General features: G+C 31.0%; 1 protein-coding gene and 1 long non-coding RNA gene across 2 annotated transcripts; both read right to left on the reverse strand.

Annotated features, from left to right (window-relative positions):
- Nucleotides 1–2,172: 2,172 nt before the first annotated feature.
- On the reverse strand, nucleotides 2,173–7,010 carry LOC134683545 (uncharacterized). The gene is made up of 3 exons (XR_010101044.1): nucleotides 6,953–7,010; nucleotides 5,481–5,629; nucleotides 2,173–2,711 (listed from the first exon to the last, which is right to left on the reverse strand). It is a non-coding gene; the product is annotated as an uncharacterized LOC134683545 (long non-coding RNA).
- On the reverse strand, nucleotides 7,011–17,197 carry LOC134683736 (uncharacterized). Its single transcript, XM_063543051.1, has 10 exons — nucleotides 17,167–17,197; nucleotides 15,862–15,998; nucleotides 14,986–15,130; nucleotides 13,845–13,970; nucleotides 13,305–13,427; nucleotides 11,229–11,489; nucleotides 10,531–10,654; nucleotides 9,296–10,215; nucleotides 7,370–7,543; nucleotides 7,011–7,060 (listed from the first exon to the last, which is right to left on the reverse strand). The coding sequence occupies exons 1-10, from the start codon at nucleotides 17,195–17,197 to the stop codon at nucleotides 7,011–7,013; spliced, it is 2,091 nt and encodes a 696-aa protein (XP_063399121.1).
- Between the last annotated feature and the right edge of the window lie 1,307 nt (nucleotides 17,198–18,504).

The following is an 18,504-nucleotide window of genomic DNA, read 5'->3' on the forward strand; positions in this document are numbered from 1 at the left end:
CAAATATGCATTACAAACCTTTAAACTTTATTAAAAAAAACACGCAACCTTGGTAATATGAAGGTGTATTCATTTTACGATCCAAAGGTTACATAAACATTCAATAGTTATGCCACAGTTTTTTCTCATCGCTAATTGTATCATGTATGATTATTTCCACACGGTATCATAGCTTTTCTACATTTGCACGTCCTAGTTGTGTATGATCATTTGCAATTACACCTCTTGTTTGCAAGTGAAAAGATAGCCTTGTTAGCAGCTCCGTGCAGAGATACCGAAAACCTTGGACATTTTGATGTGTCTATAGTGGTTTTAGGTCTCCAATATCGTTGTAAATCAGCAGACTACCGGTATACATAAAGTAACAAAAAAGCCTTATGCAATATGTGCATTTGATTTTGACATCCTCTAACGTACTCATATATATTTTTTTTAACAGAATGTTTATATTGTTTCTCCACAATTTGCCTTATTTTTTCATGTGTTGAGTCGACATCTGTCATCGATAACGATTCCAATACCTTCTGTCAAAGATCATCTATATACAGACAATATTTGTCTACGTTCTGTGGACCGTGCAAGTCGGATCAAAACTTTGTCATTAAAATTAGAAAAAAACATGTCATAGGGGACATGTGTACTAAGTTTCAAATTCATTGGACTTTAACTTCTTCAAAACTACTTTCAACAAAAACTTAAGCCTGAAGCGGGACAGAATAACGGACGGACGAACGGATTCTCAGACCAGAAAACATTATGCCCCTTTACTATCGTAGATGGTGCATAACAATGAAATAAATTACGAACAGCATCAACAAACAACAGCCAATGAATATCAGGTTTCTGTTTTAGGAAAGGTGCGAACAAATGCAGCGGGTTTAAACGTTTTAATAGATACCGACCTTCTCCCTATCCGAAACAATAGTGTAACCCCACAACATAGAAAGACACATTATAAAATATCAATTGAAATGTCTTAAAATCAAAAGACATATTAACACAATCAAGTTAGCATACACTAAACGAATAAATATGATCTACGACACAATGTAGAAACACAATCAATAAGATACGGGGGAGATGGTAACGATATCAGAGAGACAACCATAACCTTGGACAACATATTGCCAAATAAAATAATGTACAAAGCTAAATAAAAAGGGTATACAGGGATGAAATATGATGTATTTTTCACAAAATAAATAGTTATGCTGTTCATAATATCAAGAATATCAAAGATGGTATATCTATTAAAAATTAAAAGTCTAGAATTGAAGCTAAATAAGTAAACATTAAATAACAAAAAAAGCATTTACAAATTGTATCAACCGTTCAAACTAACACGACAGTACGATTTGAAAGTACGCACAGTTTCTGAACGCTAGATAAAAGTAAAAACACACATGATTTAAAAAATATCAGAGACAAAAATCAACTAAAACACATCCCAGAGATTTAGTTTTAACATCAAGAACTGTCAAATAAGACGTAATTTTTGCAATGCACAAAGCAAAGGTATCAAAAGGCAGGAGGATAGTTGGGAGTTTACCTTTTAAAATGAGTATAATTCAAAACATAGATAGAGTAATCGCTATATAGAAAATGAACGTTATATGATGTGTATTTATAAAATTGAAAATAGAAATAGGGAATGTGCCAAAAAGAACAAAAACCATACCAGAGAGCACACACCAGTGGAAGGCCATCAATGGGTCTTCAATACAGCGAGAAACTCCCACACCCGGAGGGGTACTTCAGCATGCCCCTAAACACAAATGTATACTGATTCAGTGATAATGAACGTCATACTAAACTCCGACATATACATAAGAAACTAAAATTTAAAATCATACAAGACCTACAAAGTACAGAGGCTTGCAGCGGGGTAAAAACATTTTTTTTATCTCAACCCTCCCCATAAACATCCAGTCAATGTAGAAAAAGTAAACGCACAACAATACGCATATGTCAAAGCGATAATAAGCTTACCAATGAGCAAATTAAAGCCAAAGGCCACCAATGGCAGACTAAATACATTCAACAGAGTAAGCATCAAGCCCAATAACATTGAAATCATCATATTGTATTCGAGTACATATTTTAATGTATATCTACTGTAAACTTGTTTTAAAAACACAATCACAGTTGGTTTTTTTCTTTGGTGGATTTAATGTGAAAGTTTTTATGAAAGTGACATATAATTAAATAAATAATGAAAAATCTTATGCTGAATATTTGTATTTTACGGAAATATGATTATGAAATAGTTTCCAATGGTCTTAAAAGTTATGGTAAGGTTAATGAAGAGAACAAGTTGTTTTAGTGACATAGCTGGTGAAGTGTCATTTTACGTTTGCATTATGTGTTGATTGCTATATTGATTGTTTGAAAATGCAAATACATAATTAGGAATACATTGAAATAAATCTAGAAATTGTCATAATATGTGTCGAACATTATTCAGTATTCATATTGCTTACAACAACAGAAATAAACTATCTCCCATATGCCATTTTATTCATGTTGTTGTACATCATATTTTTATAGAAATTGTAGTGCCTATCCAACTGGACTGTAGATTCTAATAATCTAATTGTTCTTATTTCTGATCCATTGTTAAAACTATTCCATTCATAATAATCGCACTGACAAACTCCTTAAAAAAATCTTTTTCTAAAACTCTTGATTCACATACATTGACTTGTGTCCACCTGTCAACAAAAAATGTACAGTTGACATATATGTCCATTTCATAATTGTAAACTATCATTCGAAATATTTTAGTATGCACAAGATAAAACAAAAATAAAAATTGGGGTTGCAAACACATTTCCCAACCTTATATGCTATTACATCTATAAAATGAATTGTGTGTTTTATACCACTCACAATAGTTTTCAAAATTGATTGGTTATTTAAACAGAAAGTGAAAACATTAATGTTATAACTTAAGTAAGGATACGCTTTATCATGTTTAAGATGTCTGGCAACTAAAACGTTATATCTTAAGACTTCATTAAACTCGGACAGTTTATTATTTTTGAACAATTTTTAAAGCAGAATTTACTCAATACTCAGTTATATTAATTTATTGATTTGTACATATCTGTATATATATGCTAGTTGACAATTTTAGAGAATTGAGTTGCAGTATACTTGTCTTATAACATTTTCCTTATCTAATCAATCTTCAAAAATACAAAATAATATTCGCATTTTAAGGATATATCAAATACGTTTGTTATTTAACGATACTACATGTACCTAACAACTGATGTGAAAACGGAACACAACGCAGCACAACCAATCAGGCAGGGCATAGGTTTAATTCAATGTTGAAAGTATATGAAACTTAAAAATTAACAAAACTGATGCATATTTTTTTTGGCTAGTTTTTATTGTAAAAATCTACATGTACTTTTATCTGCAGACAATTATTTAATTTGACCACATTTAAAAGTTATTTCCTTTTTTTAATATTGGCTTCAATACAACACTTTGCCGATATGTTTTTCGTATGCAGTTACTTCAGCGTGGCCTTTCTCGTAAACATCTGGTGGTGGTAATACGCAGGTGCAAAGGGGAAGATCAAATTGGTAGAAAGAGTCGATAAACGAAACATTGCTCCTTCACCGAAATATAGTTTTGATTATATTATGAACGTGCTTTCCTGAATACCCATATGCTTCTTTGTTGATTGTTTACAAAGGCGAAAATCGTTCAACCTCGGTTTCAGACACGACCATCGATTAGCTGTCATATTTTCACAACAACACTGACCGAGTGAAATATATTTTTGACGATTGGATGAAAGGAATGCGTAAAAAAATTATAAAACCGTGCACAGAAGACTACGTTTGTAGCATATACATGCATTAGTTCTATAATATAATTTACATTATTTTTCACCAGTCACTTGTGTCATTGTTTAGCTCTATAAGCCAATTTGACGGTTGGCTGATATATTTTATTTTCCTTTATTGAGATGATTCACCTAAACAGAAAGTCTAAATATATATATTTGAAGCATCACTTAACCAGTGCCTGCATATGGAGTGTATATCTCTAAATTATTACTACTGTCCAAAGCATGACTTCCTTGATAAGTGGGTGTTGCTAAAATGGACGGGGGATTTTGAAGTCATATTATTTGAAAGTTTAAAAAACTAGAGGCTCTAAAGAGCCTGTGTCGCTCACCTTGGTCTATGTGAATATTCAACTAAGGACACAAATGGATTCATGACAAAATGGTGTTTTGGTGATGGTAATATGTTTGTAGATCTTACTTTACTGAACATTCTTGCTGCTTAGAATTACCTCTATCTTTAGTGATTGCATGGCCCAGTTTTTTTCAGTGGAAAATGTTAGCAAAAATTTACAAATTATATGAAAATTGTTAAAAATTGACTACAAAGACGATAACTCCTTAGAGGGTCAATTGAATAGTTTGGTTATTTGAATATTTTTAGGTCTTACTTTGCTGTAAATTATTGCTGTTTACAGTTTATCTCTATCTATAATAATATTCAAGATAATAACCAAAAACGGCAAAATTTCCTTAAAATTACCAATTCAGGGGCAGCAACCTAACAACCAGTTTTACAATTCATGTGAAAATATTGAAGCAAATAGATATTGACCTGATAAACATATTCTCCCCCTGTCAGATTTGCTCTAAATGCTTGTTTTTGAGTTATAAGCAAAAACTGCATTTTACCCCTCTGTTCTATTTTTAGCCATGGCGGCCATCTTGGTTGGTTGGCAGGGTCACCGGACACAATTTCTAAACTAGATACCCCAATAATGATTGTGGCCAAGTTTGGTTAAATTTGGCCCAGTAGTTTCAGAGGAGAAGATTTTTGTAAAAGTTAACGCAGGACGACGACGGACGACGACGACGGACGACGCCGGACGCCGGACGCCGGACGCAAAGTGATGAGAAAAGCTCACTTTGCCCTTTGGGCCAGGTGAGCTAAAAAAGACTTATCACTCAATTTCTACTTGAATGCGCAAAACGACGGCGCCACATATGAAGCATTCTGGCACTAAAGGTAAATTATTACGTTGTTTTTGGTTTAAAACAATCACGTGGTGATCCCCAAAGGCTGTTAAAACATTCATACTGTTAATGGTGACGTCATTTATTTATAGTGTTGAGATTCATTGCTTATTTTGCTACAAAATGCAGCAGACAAAGTAACTTGTGCGATAAATTCGTTATGCAGTTCATTACTACGCCTATGGACCATAGAGAGAGATTAAAATCCATAGGAAATTCTACCTGCGGCCTCACCCCTATTGGTTTTATTTACTCTCTATGGATCCGTATAGGGTCATTGCAAACCATATAACTTATAATAGATGGTATCCTTCATGAGCATCTGCGATCACCCCCGGGTTTGTTTTGTTAGAAAATATAAATATTACACTGTTGTTGTTTTTTTACCACTAAATATATATCTTATAATATCTTTTAATACCATTTTCCTTGTCACAAATTTCGTGAATTGTAGATTTTGGCTTTAAACGAATGGATTCATAGATAGAGTTTGATGCTGCCGGACTGACATCGTCGTAAACATTTGATTGTCTTTCTCTGGTACCAGGTGAGTCATATGTTTCTTTATATCTACAAAATATGTCTTCCGCTTATAATGGTTTACTTTTACAAATTGTGACTTGAATGGAGAGTTGTCTTATTGGCACACATGCTACACCTTCTTATACTGTGGATTCCTTTATTTCCGTTGGTATCAATTTTCATGGTTTATGGAAAACTTGCATCTTCGTGCACATTTGAATTCATGGTTTTGCCGAAGTCTGTATTCTAGCCTGTCGAAATTTTGTCATTCGTTTAACATTTAATTTCGTGGTTTATCTATACTTACACAATCCACGAAAAATGTAATCCAACGAATAATGATGAATCCCCAGGATCTACTTTTATTTTCTAAATGGTGTGATTTACAACAGAAGTAGTATACACCATTATTTGCGCAGTTTCTGTTTTCATATGCATTTGTTTTTATTTTACTTGATTATATCTCAATATCTTTACTCTCTTTATGTTTTCTTTTGTCTAATGGTATAAGAATAGTAGCAAGAAAGATTTGATAGGACGAATGTTTATAACAAGTTGTTTGATATCTCAGTTTGTCGTAAGAGTAAGTTCCTTTTGATTATCTGTTACGCGCTTTACTAGAGAGTATTTAGACTGCAAAGAATTTAAACTTTAATGCGTATCCTTTCAGTAATTTTTATAACCAGTTGTTTGATATCTCAGTTTGTCGTAAGAATAAGTTCCTTTTGATTATCTGTTAAGCGCTTTACTAGATAGTCTTTAGACTGCAAAGGAATTAAACTTTTATGTGTATCCTTTTAGTAATTTTTCAATGAGAAAACTATCAAACAGCGATTAGAGCACATTATCTTAAATCTCAGAAGCTATGATTTTTAATTCGGTATTATTTAAAGGAATTTTTAACCAAATAAATAGTAAATACATAAGAAATACAATTCATCAATATAAGTCACGATCTCAATTGATAGAACTGCTTGTTAATACTTGTATGTATATTTTTGGGGAAAAAAAAGGAAATTTCCAGGATAAGAGTTTTTCGTAAGTTAGAGTAAATTATCGGGCTAAAAGTTTTCCCCAGATGAGCGTATTACAGACGGAGACGGAAGCTGTCATCTGTAATATTTCGGCTTTCAGCAATGTGAGGACATCATGCACATTAATCACAGTATGTTTCAAAAGACATCGACATGCATGACATTATGAATTTTAATGAATCAATAGTGATAATGCATAGGTTATTTTTACCACAATGTTTTATATTGCTTTACACTTTAGTAATCATACAGTTCAAGTGAGTCTTTTCGGTTTTCTTTTGTTGAGCTTGAGGTACTACGAAGATACTGTTTAAATAAAGTTTAAAATTAAACATACCTGTCAGTTGCGGTTGCTTTTTTCTCTGAAACAAAGAACAAAAGAAATAAGATTGATGTCACTGTCTTTTATACTTAGATCTTCGATTATTAACAATGCCACAAAGGACTATATGAAAATTATAAGTTATAACTATTTACAAAAAAATTCATTTAAGATGAAGCATATAAAGAAAATGAAAACTAAAAGGAAATAATGTGCTTGTTTAATGTAACTTACAAAAAAATGTCTTATAGTAGAACTATTTTTCTTGTGTTTAAACAAGATCACGAAAACTGCAAACATTGGTTGTTTTTCTTATCTTTGAGTTTAAAATTATAAAAAAAGAATTGTCATTGATTTAAGTATTTCAATATTCGTTTGTCGCACTTCTTTTATTCTATTCAATATAAAACACTATTTAGTAGTTCAGCTTACCTATTAGCTTTTTTTGTTGTAGGATCACAATTATCAATAACAAAACAATTACAACGCATAGAATTCCTCCAGTTATACCACCTATAATGAGATCGTGTGATGTCTCCTGTGTCTTGGTTCCTCCAGTTATACCACCTATAATGAGATCGTGTGATGTCTCCTTTGTCTTGGTTACTTAAAATATATTAGAAACAGTATAACATGCACAAAGCAAGTATAATTTATTTTTTGTCAGCTAATATTTCATCTCTATTTAAATAATGCTTGGTTGTGTTAACTGCTGTCTCATCTGTAATTTTTTTTTATTATGATTATAAAAAAAAATCAACGTATTTAACATTAGAAAATGCCTGTACATAGTCAGGAATGTGACAGTTATTATCCATTCGTATGCAATTGGTGTGCTTGACCTTTTGATTTACAGTTTGATTTGGAACTTTGCTTTTTGAAGTTTCCTCGGAACTCGGTGTTTTTGTGATATTTCTTTTAAAAGACCCCGGAAGTAAACGGAATATACATGTATGGAGAATCAACGAAACAACGGTCAGTAAGTCCAGCAAACAACCTGTCATCTTCTAAGTTATTTAAATCATAGTTTTCTGTTGAACTTTAAGGTTGTAATCTTAATCCTGTATCTTCCAAATTGTTCTTGTATATTCTAAGCTTGAAAAACATCAAGAGTTGTATTTCATTCTGTAATTGCTTTAACGTTCACTAAATCATATGAATTGGAAATGTAATTCAAATAAGCAGAAAAAAAATAGACATTCAATTGTTGTATTATAGCAGATTTATAAAATGGCAGAGAAAATTAGCGTTACGTCCATAATTATGTAAGCATTTGCGCTGACAAAATATAATAGCAAAGACAAAGGGAGGTTAAAAGGTTAAAAACATAACAAGTCATGACTATCACGTATTGACATAACATCACAAGATAGACAAAATGGAGTTAAGAAAGTCAAACATTACATGATATGTATTAAGTTTGTTTTGAAACATATATCATAAGGTAAAATAAATAGAGTTCAGAAAATCAAACGATACAAAGTTTAAATATATTTTGCTGACAAAAAACATAGAAAAAATAGAGTTCCAAAGTTTAAATATTGCAATACATAACTCATAATATAATTACTAATGACAACACATCATACAAAAAGTCATATATATAACAAACAAAAAAACTCACGTGTGCTGGAATTACATTATAACGTAGACAAAATGGAGAATAGAAAACTTAATTTCATTAGACTACACACACATGTTTTTACAAAATATCAAAACGTTAACAAGGTGGTGAATAAACATTCAAATCCTAGAAGAAATCACTCATGTTAACCGAAAAACATGAGAACGTAGATAAAATGAAGTCCAGAGAGTCAAACATAACAAGACATAACTCGCCTCCATCAAATACTAACAGTGTTAATATTTTTTATGAATAAATTCTTGTTCCGCATTACCGTATTCGTTAATAGTTTTGTTGTTGGGATATAAATAATCAAAACAATGTTCAAACTACATTATGTATTAACAATTATTATGTACAAATATTTTTATGTTTGGTTTCTTTTGGTTTTTTTTCAATTATTATGTAATATTCTTTGCCTAGGAATTTAAATAAATACTCGACTTAAATTGTCGAGCATGTTTTTGAAATCAACCAATTTCAAAAGTTTTTACTATTTGATCTACAAGGTAGATAATAAAGATAACCTTTCTCTGTTTGAGGCTTTTTAAGTGCAAAGTATTTTGACCTATGGTTTACTTTTTACCTAATGTGACTTGAATGGAGATTTGTCTCATTGACACTCATACCGCATCTTCTTATATGTAGATGTTTAATAACCACGAAGATATGTTTAATTACGATGTTAAAGCAAACTTTCATTCCGACACAGAGATATCTTTTATCTACGTTACCTGTTATATGTTTGATATAGACTGTAACACTATCATTTAAGGTATGATTCATTATATCCACAACTTTAAGATGGAAGGTAATGATGTCATCGTGTTTTATTTCAGATGTAAGGCAGACTGATTGGTGCGAAATAACTTGAAGTTTTCCCGTATAAACATTTTCATTATTTCTTATGAATGTGAAATAAAAGGCTGTCAATCCATTCACGTTTTCAGTTCCATTAATAGGTAACAAGCCTACCTCCTGGTCGTAAATTCCTTTTATTGCGGTTTCTGGTCTTATTGGATCAAGGAAGTTATTAAACTTAAGTTCGTTGTTGTAAAACCTTTTCTGCCAAGAGATGCATAATTGTGAAGAGTTATTATGGTTCATGACCTCGGAAATGTTAAATGAATGATCAGAGCTCACAACAATCACAGAAGAATTATCATACAGAACGAATCTCCTTGCTTGTCTTATATTATTAGCTTTATCCTTCACTGTCAGTAATACATCATACAGCATTGGAGTTGTCGGTGGTAATTCTATATTTATAGATGTTCTATTGTCAGATGGATAGATGTTGAAGATATGGATAACTTTAGTATCTCGTATCTGGATCATTGAAGATATATGTTTAACCTCGGAAAAAGCGATTTCGTAACTTTCTATTCCTGATCCAATGTTCATGTTTGGATCTATCCATCCTTTAAACTGGACAGTTATATTTCTAGATGATGATAATCTTCTCGATAGTATAAGTGGTTCACTTCTGCAGGAATGGTCTTCTGCACAGTGTTTTGGAGGAATGTCATCATAAATGTAGCATACTGTATGATACGTCTCGGTTTTATCGTAAGGAACCTGTGTTTCTGTGTTTGTTGTCAGTTCTTTCGAAACAAAATATCCCCCAGCTTGGACACGAAATGTGAGGCATATCCTTTAAACATATCAGTTTAAAACTTCACGACTTTGACAAACATGACAAATGCAACATCATTAATAGAAAAATAGGAAATTAGCTAGTTAATGTTTACATGTTAGAGTCAAATTAATTAGATGAGTAAAACTAAAATGTGTCTCTTAACAAATTACAATACCACTACTGGTACATGTAAACAAATGATTTGGTCAACTCTATTGACATGGGCTGTTATTTTTTTTTGTGTACATATAAGTGACTAATGTGTTTTTTACGACATTCAATGGAACATTGAATTAAAACATGTATTTTAGATAGTCACTTTTACTCTACCTTTCTCCATTTTGCAAAGATTCCTGTACAAATATTGCTGCAGTGTCATTTTCATAAATTGGTTGAGGATATGTTGATGAAGAATCAGATTTATATCTTGTTATACCTAAATATTTCTGGTTTCCTATAAAGAGATAAGTTGTGTCTTGTATACAAATTCTTATTGAAATGATTGTGTTAATGACTAATAACAACCAGGGTATTAAACGGAAAGATGAATTAAAGTTTTAAACCTTCTTTTCATAAACATTAAAAAAAAAAAATCCATATATACGGACGTGCACATGGCTTGGTGATGAACGATCGTCTGTAAACCCCATCTTCACATCGAACATACCGTTCTGACTTGAACTCCTTGTTCGTCTTTTGTTGTTTTTCTTTTAATGCATATCACATTTTTAACTTGTATTTGTTCAAGTTTGTTTTATGATTGCATTTTGTGAGTGGTAGTTTTTATGTTCTTATACAATAGTTTACTACATATCATAAATAGTTGCGCAGTGATATAGCCTATTTATTCAACCATACTTCGTTTGTCCTTTTTATCCGTATAACGCTTTTATATTTTAGATTCCTTTTATCCCTATTGCTCCTTACATTTAAGGTAATTATAAATATTAGGATCTGAGCGTTCCTAATGGCGGGAAATTATGTACATGTAATACTTTAAGAGATTAAAAATCAAATTGATTACTGACCTGAAACTGTTATCTTCTTCATTGAAATGTCAACATCAGTAATACCAAAACGTTCCCTGGAGATGAAATTTGGCCTAGAAATAGTTACTGTTGGTATTTTGAAAACTGCCTGGAAATTGATTTTAAAACGATCCACTTGAAATCTTCCATAAAAATCCTGTTGCAGAATACATTGAACTGGATCGCTATTTGAACTACTTTTTGAGCCATCTTTTCCAACTGCTTTTATCTGACAATGATCTATTGAAGGTTTTATGATTGCTACAAAAGAATATCAATAAGTATTATTCAGATATAAAATAAAAGTAAATATTTTGACTTTGTTGAAAACTTCTCTTGTAGTTAGTTCCAGATTAAACTCTTCATATTTATTCCAGCTAAAGTCATGTGTTTAACATTATGCAACACACTAGTAGTCTTGATCTACTATGAGAGGTAAACTATGCATTAACTCAATAGACCTCTACTTTAACACACATTTTCAGAATGTTATCTTCAAATTTTGCTTTATTAGATTTTATAGTACACTTAAGGTGGTATGGGTGTCTTTCGCCATCTTGGATTATAAAAAACAGAGAATCTAAGGTCCATATTTTCTATCAAGTTAGCAAAATTTGAAGCAGGAATGCAATATTTAATGTGAAATTTCATTTAAAAGAACCAATTTATAAGAATATAACTTAGAAATATTAAATTTCTACAAGTGTAGATTATTTTTGGTTGTTTTTTTTAATATTTTCAAATTGGCATTTTAAGGGGAGGTAACTCTAAAACAGTGCATTTTCTGAAGGACTCTACATGAAATTTTCCTATTTTGACTTTTAGCCGGAAAAAACGTACGGTGACCCTATCTTTTCTTTTGATATTCTAAAAGCATTGTCTGAAAGCTATCTTTTTCTAATTTATTATACGATTCTATCATTTTGTTTAGTTTCTATTCACATAATGGTGCTTTTTCCTGTATAATCCATACAAAATTTGTCATTTTGTTACAACCTGTAGCTTGAGAAAATGCGCGGTGACCTATCATTTTTATAATTTTTTGAACATGTATCAATAGATACTACATTTTGACAAAGTATGAACAAATTCTATCATTTTTATTTTAGACTCCCATACCACCTTAAACGAATTAATTGATGTATTTTTTATGATCTGTTACCATTGCAACTACAATAAAGTATTTGCAAAATAAATGTTGAATACTTACTCGTACACCATTTCGGTCATTCATGTATTTGGAAAATTTCAGGTAGGTCTAAAAACATGGACTTATCACTCATGCTATCATTCTGAGGTGGGTCTGTACTTAAAAACCAGGGTAGGATCCAGAAATATTAACACCAATAGTGACTGTTAAAAGTGTGTACGGAAAGAGGTTTTGAAAACCAGTAACTTAATCACTGCTCTGTATCTTGCCTGACAAACATGCATAGAAACTGACAAATTGGCTTTCTGCCTTCTTGCTTCAAATTGAAACATTTGTCCTCATGCTTCCTTCATTAAAGCAGTAACCATTTGATTTTCTTGGGGAGGGTTTGGGCTTTTTGGGGGGAAATTTTTTTTCCAGCTTTCAAAAAAAAAATATCGGTAAACCCTCGAAGCCTCGTCTGGTCACTATTTGGATTTTAAATCATATGCCATGTAATGTAAAGAGTGTGTCATGCTATTTGTTTGTTACGAGAAGTTCAAGGTTTAAAAACACTTTGATGATTCCCTAGGTGGCCTGAGGGAAGACAATTTTTGTCAATTTTCAAAATATCTTGGTTTTCCAGAGGAAATTACCCAGACATTCATATCCGGCGGTCTTAATTACAGATCCTACGTGATTTATTTATTGATATTTATTCTCGTCCTGAACATTCGTGAATTTTTTTAACTAAAAGTTTAGCATTTAATGATGAAACAGTGTCTATCCAAATGCTACATTATACGTTAAAACCACTAACAATTGGATTAAACTATAAACGTGAAAACTTTTATAATATATTTTTGAAGTTATAAAGAACATCTTTTAAAGTGAGCAAACATAGCAATCACTTTTTGTTACGTTCTATTTATATATTGAATGCTTACGTTGACAATTAGCGATCAATTCGTTTTTAACTGTTTTAAATCCATTTACGCAGTTACAGTTGGACGCAACTTCATTTCCGCATCTTCCAGGCCAACACCATCGTTGTCTAGTGGAGCATTTGTCTAAAATTTGAATATTTATCAAATACTTAATTTCTGTTGCTGTGTCGTATCATTCTGCAGGGATGTAATTATTAAAAATACATGACAGTAAATTGATTTTTTGTACATTCGAATTGAAATTGGCGCTTTTTGTTCACAGTACGTTGATTTGTTCAAGATTTTTCTTAGATGCCAGATGAAAAGCCTTGGAGTCACCACATTTGTTTCTTAAATAATCTAAATACTAACATTGAATACGTTTATCAAGCATATAAAAATTAAGTCAAATTGTGATGATATATGACCGTCATTGCAACCTTAATGTGCGCAGAAAATTATGTTACAGAAAAGTACGCGCTTTTTAATATTCAAAATGCCCATACAATATATTGAACAATTCTGATTGTCTGCTGTAATGAGAGCTCGTTGTGTTCTTACCTTTACATGTATATCCAATTAACTTGTAATACAGACGGTCAGTACATTTGACACACCATTTGTTACTGCTAGTCGTACAGTCGATTTCAGCACAATGGGGTGGATAAGATTGTAAAACACTGCAATCTATTAAGTTAAAATTTTATTTTACCAATTCTAATAAAAATTGAGAATGGCAATGGGGAATATGTCAAAGAGGCATTTATACGTTTTGGTTTAACTCGATGACATTTTATATAATTGGATGATCTACATTTATCATGTTTTACCATGAAGTAAGGCCAAATTATTATATTATATCATGGTCACACTGGATATACTAATATGTGTATTGTTGAATGTCTGTTCTAAAATAAAAATCATATCAATGCAGTATCAAATCTATTAATTGTTTAATGTAAATTGGGAAAATGTCTAAGAAACAGCAACCCGACCAAAGAGCGGAAAACAGCACAAGACAACATACAGGTCTTTAAATCAGCGAGATACAAGTGTTTGAAAAATATATTTATCAGAATAAAGAAGTACAAATGTAATGAATAGGTAATTATCCATTTTGTCCAATTTCGAGGGAAATCTATACAAGTTCAACACTTTGTTTTTCAAAAATCAAATAATAACACAAGCGTCATGAAATTGCCGACAAATAATCGAAAACATATGTATACGACTAGTAAGGACATTAAATTACTTTTAAGAAAAAAAAAATATATAAAAATATAAACAGGAATAATTAGTAAAGTCATGTTAGTGGTAGATCATAATTAAATCACTAGGCAAATCATTACACTAACACATGTTCTTTTTAACATTTTGACCTGCATAATGCTCGATAAGATTGTCAATTCACTTCAAAAACGTCTAGATTATGACATTCATGGTTCAACGTTTTCTATCAACTAAAACCACTATGTTATTGGATGAAGGTATCTATCCTGCATCCCTTCTAGTCGGTCGTCCGAAAGGTGTCGCAATTTATGGTGTAACGCTGTTTCCGTCTATCGTGTGATTTGTAGAAAAGGTACAGGTTTATTTCATAAAATATCATACCATATTATTATTATATACTATCCATATACAATATTTACATTGACTAAAAAAGGGATATATAACAAGACTTACTTAGATTAATTTTCCATACCTTTATGAATTGATAGCCGCCATTCTCCACCACATCTTTCTCGACTTTGTCCACCACAAGGCATGTTACACTCACCTTCACCTAGCAGGGAATAACCTGAAATCCTTCTTGGATCAGCACTGCCACAGAAGCACTGAGTCTTGTACTTTAAATAATATGATTGGATTGTGAATACTTATCAAATAAGATATGTTCTACAAATTAAAATATTATTGGATTGTGAATATTCATAAGATAAGATAATATGTTCTACCAAAATCAGCCATATAAGTTTTTCCACTTGTTTCCAAAACCCATATTTAACCTTTTAACATTTTAACATTGTAATATTTTATCTTGTAATTTTTCATGAATACATACTGTTAAACTAAATAAAGTATTATTCTAACGAGACAAAATATGAATCAGTATAATGTTAAATATGTCAGAGGATTTGTACATGGTATATGACATATGCATCACCGACTGCCAAACCATGTTAACATTGTAAGGACTAAAACATTTCGTTATTTAACATGTTCAAGTAAACAAAGCGTAAAATCACTTTTTCATCGGCATTATTTTAGTATTGATGCAGCACAATCTTTCACATTTTTTAAAAATCCTTGAATACTAAGAAAGGTTTTTCAATGATTGTCATTTAAGTAAAAAATATGATTTTTTGTTGGTCTTCACTTTCATTTGTCTTGTTTTGTTTTCGACAATTTGCTATTTACTGCATTATAAATATTATAAATTCATAATTGAATCCTTAATAAAGAACAATGTATCTACCGATAAGCGCAACAGATAAGATTAAATTATTTTTATCAAATTGCTAACCTAATAAAACACATGAACAAAAATCAGCAATTTAGATAAGATCCCTATATATACCTCTAATCCGCTGTAAATAAAATTCCGCCTTTTGCAGTACCGCATACATTTGTCAATTGTCTGGTCTGTAGGACCCCAAGGAGTGGATGGATAATCAAACAAACGAGATTCATCATCAGTAAAACATCCAACATAAGCTGTAAAATATAATGCAATCGATTGATTATTACTTCCTAATTCAACATTGTTTCGTTGATCTATTTATACTGCACTCGTTCTATAAGAGTAGTCAAAATGCTTTGACAGTATATTTCTATGTCATAAACAGTCAATGACTCTATATTACTTTTAATCGTGATTATTAAAATAGTAGTTGCCGGAACTATATTTTATTATTCATGACGACCTCGTCAACCTGTTCTTGTTTCCAATGTATACTACGGAGAATGGAACGACTCAAACTAATTTCTTTCACAATTGTTGAAAAAACATATTTCACATTTGAATATTTTTTAATAAATAACAATAAACAATTTATTAAATAGATAAAAAGCATCCACTGAAAATGGTTTTTTTTTCTAGATTGCAGTAAAAAGACAATAATAGGGTATTGATTTGAAATATCAACAACATAATGAATCGGCCCGAATCGGGAAGAAGCTCGGAAAAGCATCGTATTTCACCGTTTCTAAGCATCATCCTTGTATCGTTGATATGTCAAGTCAATACACTTTTATCGAATGTTTCTAAATCAACGTTATCATACTGAATATTACCTAGAATGCATTAGATTTTGAAACGGCGAATTGATACAAAGACATACAGACCTTAGTGGACCTTATTCTTTATGTCACATTGTAAACCGATTATAATATATTTATTGATATTTTGTGTTACTACTCGTAATACAAAATAATTTATCAATCGTTATTCAAAAAACAAGATGGACGTTTGTGACTTCATTGAGAATTTGTTTGCTTAACGTCCTTTTGGCAGATATTCAATGTCTTATTTAAAGTTTTGCATATTTGACAAGAAAAATGACTTCAATTTTAAACGATAGGATCGGAAAAGTGTGTCGACCAAAATCAAGGTAGAAACACTTTTACTGCCACAGAAAAGGCAGTCTCTTTCCCATGCAAATTCAACCTTCTGACCCTTTATAAGTTTCAGAGACCGTTTTTGTCCACATAACCAATGCAACTTATTTAATGGCCTTGTTCAGACAAATCGTGGCTGCGCACTTATACAAAATATAAGTAAAGTCCATCTAACAGATATTTCTCCAGTAGGAATAAAACAACTAATGTTTTTCAATTAGAAATATTTTGTGATATTTTTAAAGCGGTAGAAGTCAAACATTACCTCTGGTCGCCTTACAAATCTGTATGCACATTTCTGAAAGAAGAACAAACCGATGGAAAGAAAATATACTGAGCGAGTATTACTTATTCTAAGCTGAACATATCTTTTAAGACGCTCAAGGATAAACTAGGAATAAAACTTAACTTTGATAACTGATATTTTAATTTTCCATACTGTTAATAGTCTCTGTGTTCATAAGATGTGCTTAATGTGAGCATCCCAAATATCTTGACCGTAATAAAACTAATACTCAGTATAAGTCAAAATGGTCCATATGGTACCATATCTGTATTGATTGGTATACAACACAAAAACAATATATATACTAAAGAGACAATTATAATTTTGCAATCATAATCTCTCCTTTAAGATTTAGATTGTCTTCTTGTTGTATCATATGGCGGTATATTTCAAAACTTGTTCACCTTTCTGGATGTTGAATTTGAATTTGAATGTTGAACAAAATATATGTTCATAAAATTAAATGATTGTTCGTAAAAGGAATATTTGTTCATAATAATAAAATTTATATTCAAGAAATCAAAAAATGTGTTCATAATATATATTATATAAATCATATTATGCATAAAACATAAAGATATGTTCACAGACGATTTTTTGTTTATAAAAATCGGTATATGTTCATAAAAGCAAATAATTGTTCATAAGCACAAATAGTTGTTCATAACAATTAAATATGTATTCATAAAAACAAAATATGTACTGTATTCATAAAAACAAAATATATACTGTATTCATAAAATCAAAATATTCATTTATAAAAACAAAAATAAAATCATATAGCTCATTATAGCGACTAAGATTACTCGTTAAAACAACTAAACTTACTCCTTTAAAGAACTTAGTTTACTCGTTTAAGATCACTGGGTCGTTTAATTAAAATCCATAGACTTTTTTAGGAATTTGTCAAAAAGAAGAATATTTTAATTTTATGAAAGAATATATTGATTTTATATTTTGATTTTAAGAATGAATAATTTGATTTTCTAATGCAATTATTTTGTAATAATTGTTCTGATTGGATAACATCAAGCGTAAAATGCTCTATCTCCTTGTCTGTAACTTAGGAAGCCGACATTTTGAATTTTGGAATGTATTAACATGTTATTTCTACAATAATAAACAAAAAACTCACTTGTTGCGCCTAAAAATCTTCTTTTTACCAAATTTTATTACATTCTGAAGCGGCACAGAAGCCAGAAAACGCCCGGTGTTTATGTTTGACGCCGAAAGCATACCTATGACGTCACTTAGTTTAGGGACCAAAGAACATAACATCTTTTCGCGGATTTTTCTTTAATGAACATTTTACACTGA

This window comes from Mytilus trossulus, chromosome 9, assembly GCF_036588685.1.
Source record: "Mytilus trossulus isolate FHL-02 chromosome 9, PNRI_Mtr1.1.1.hap1, whole genome shotgun sequence".
NCBI lineage: Eukaryota > Metazoa > Mollusca > Bivalvia > Mytilida > Mytilidae > Mytilus > Mytilus trossulus.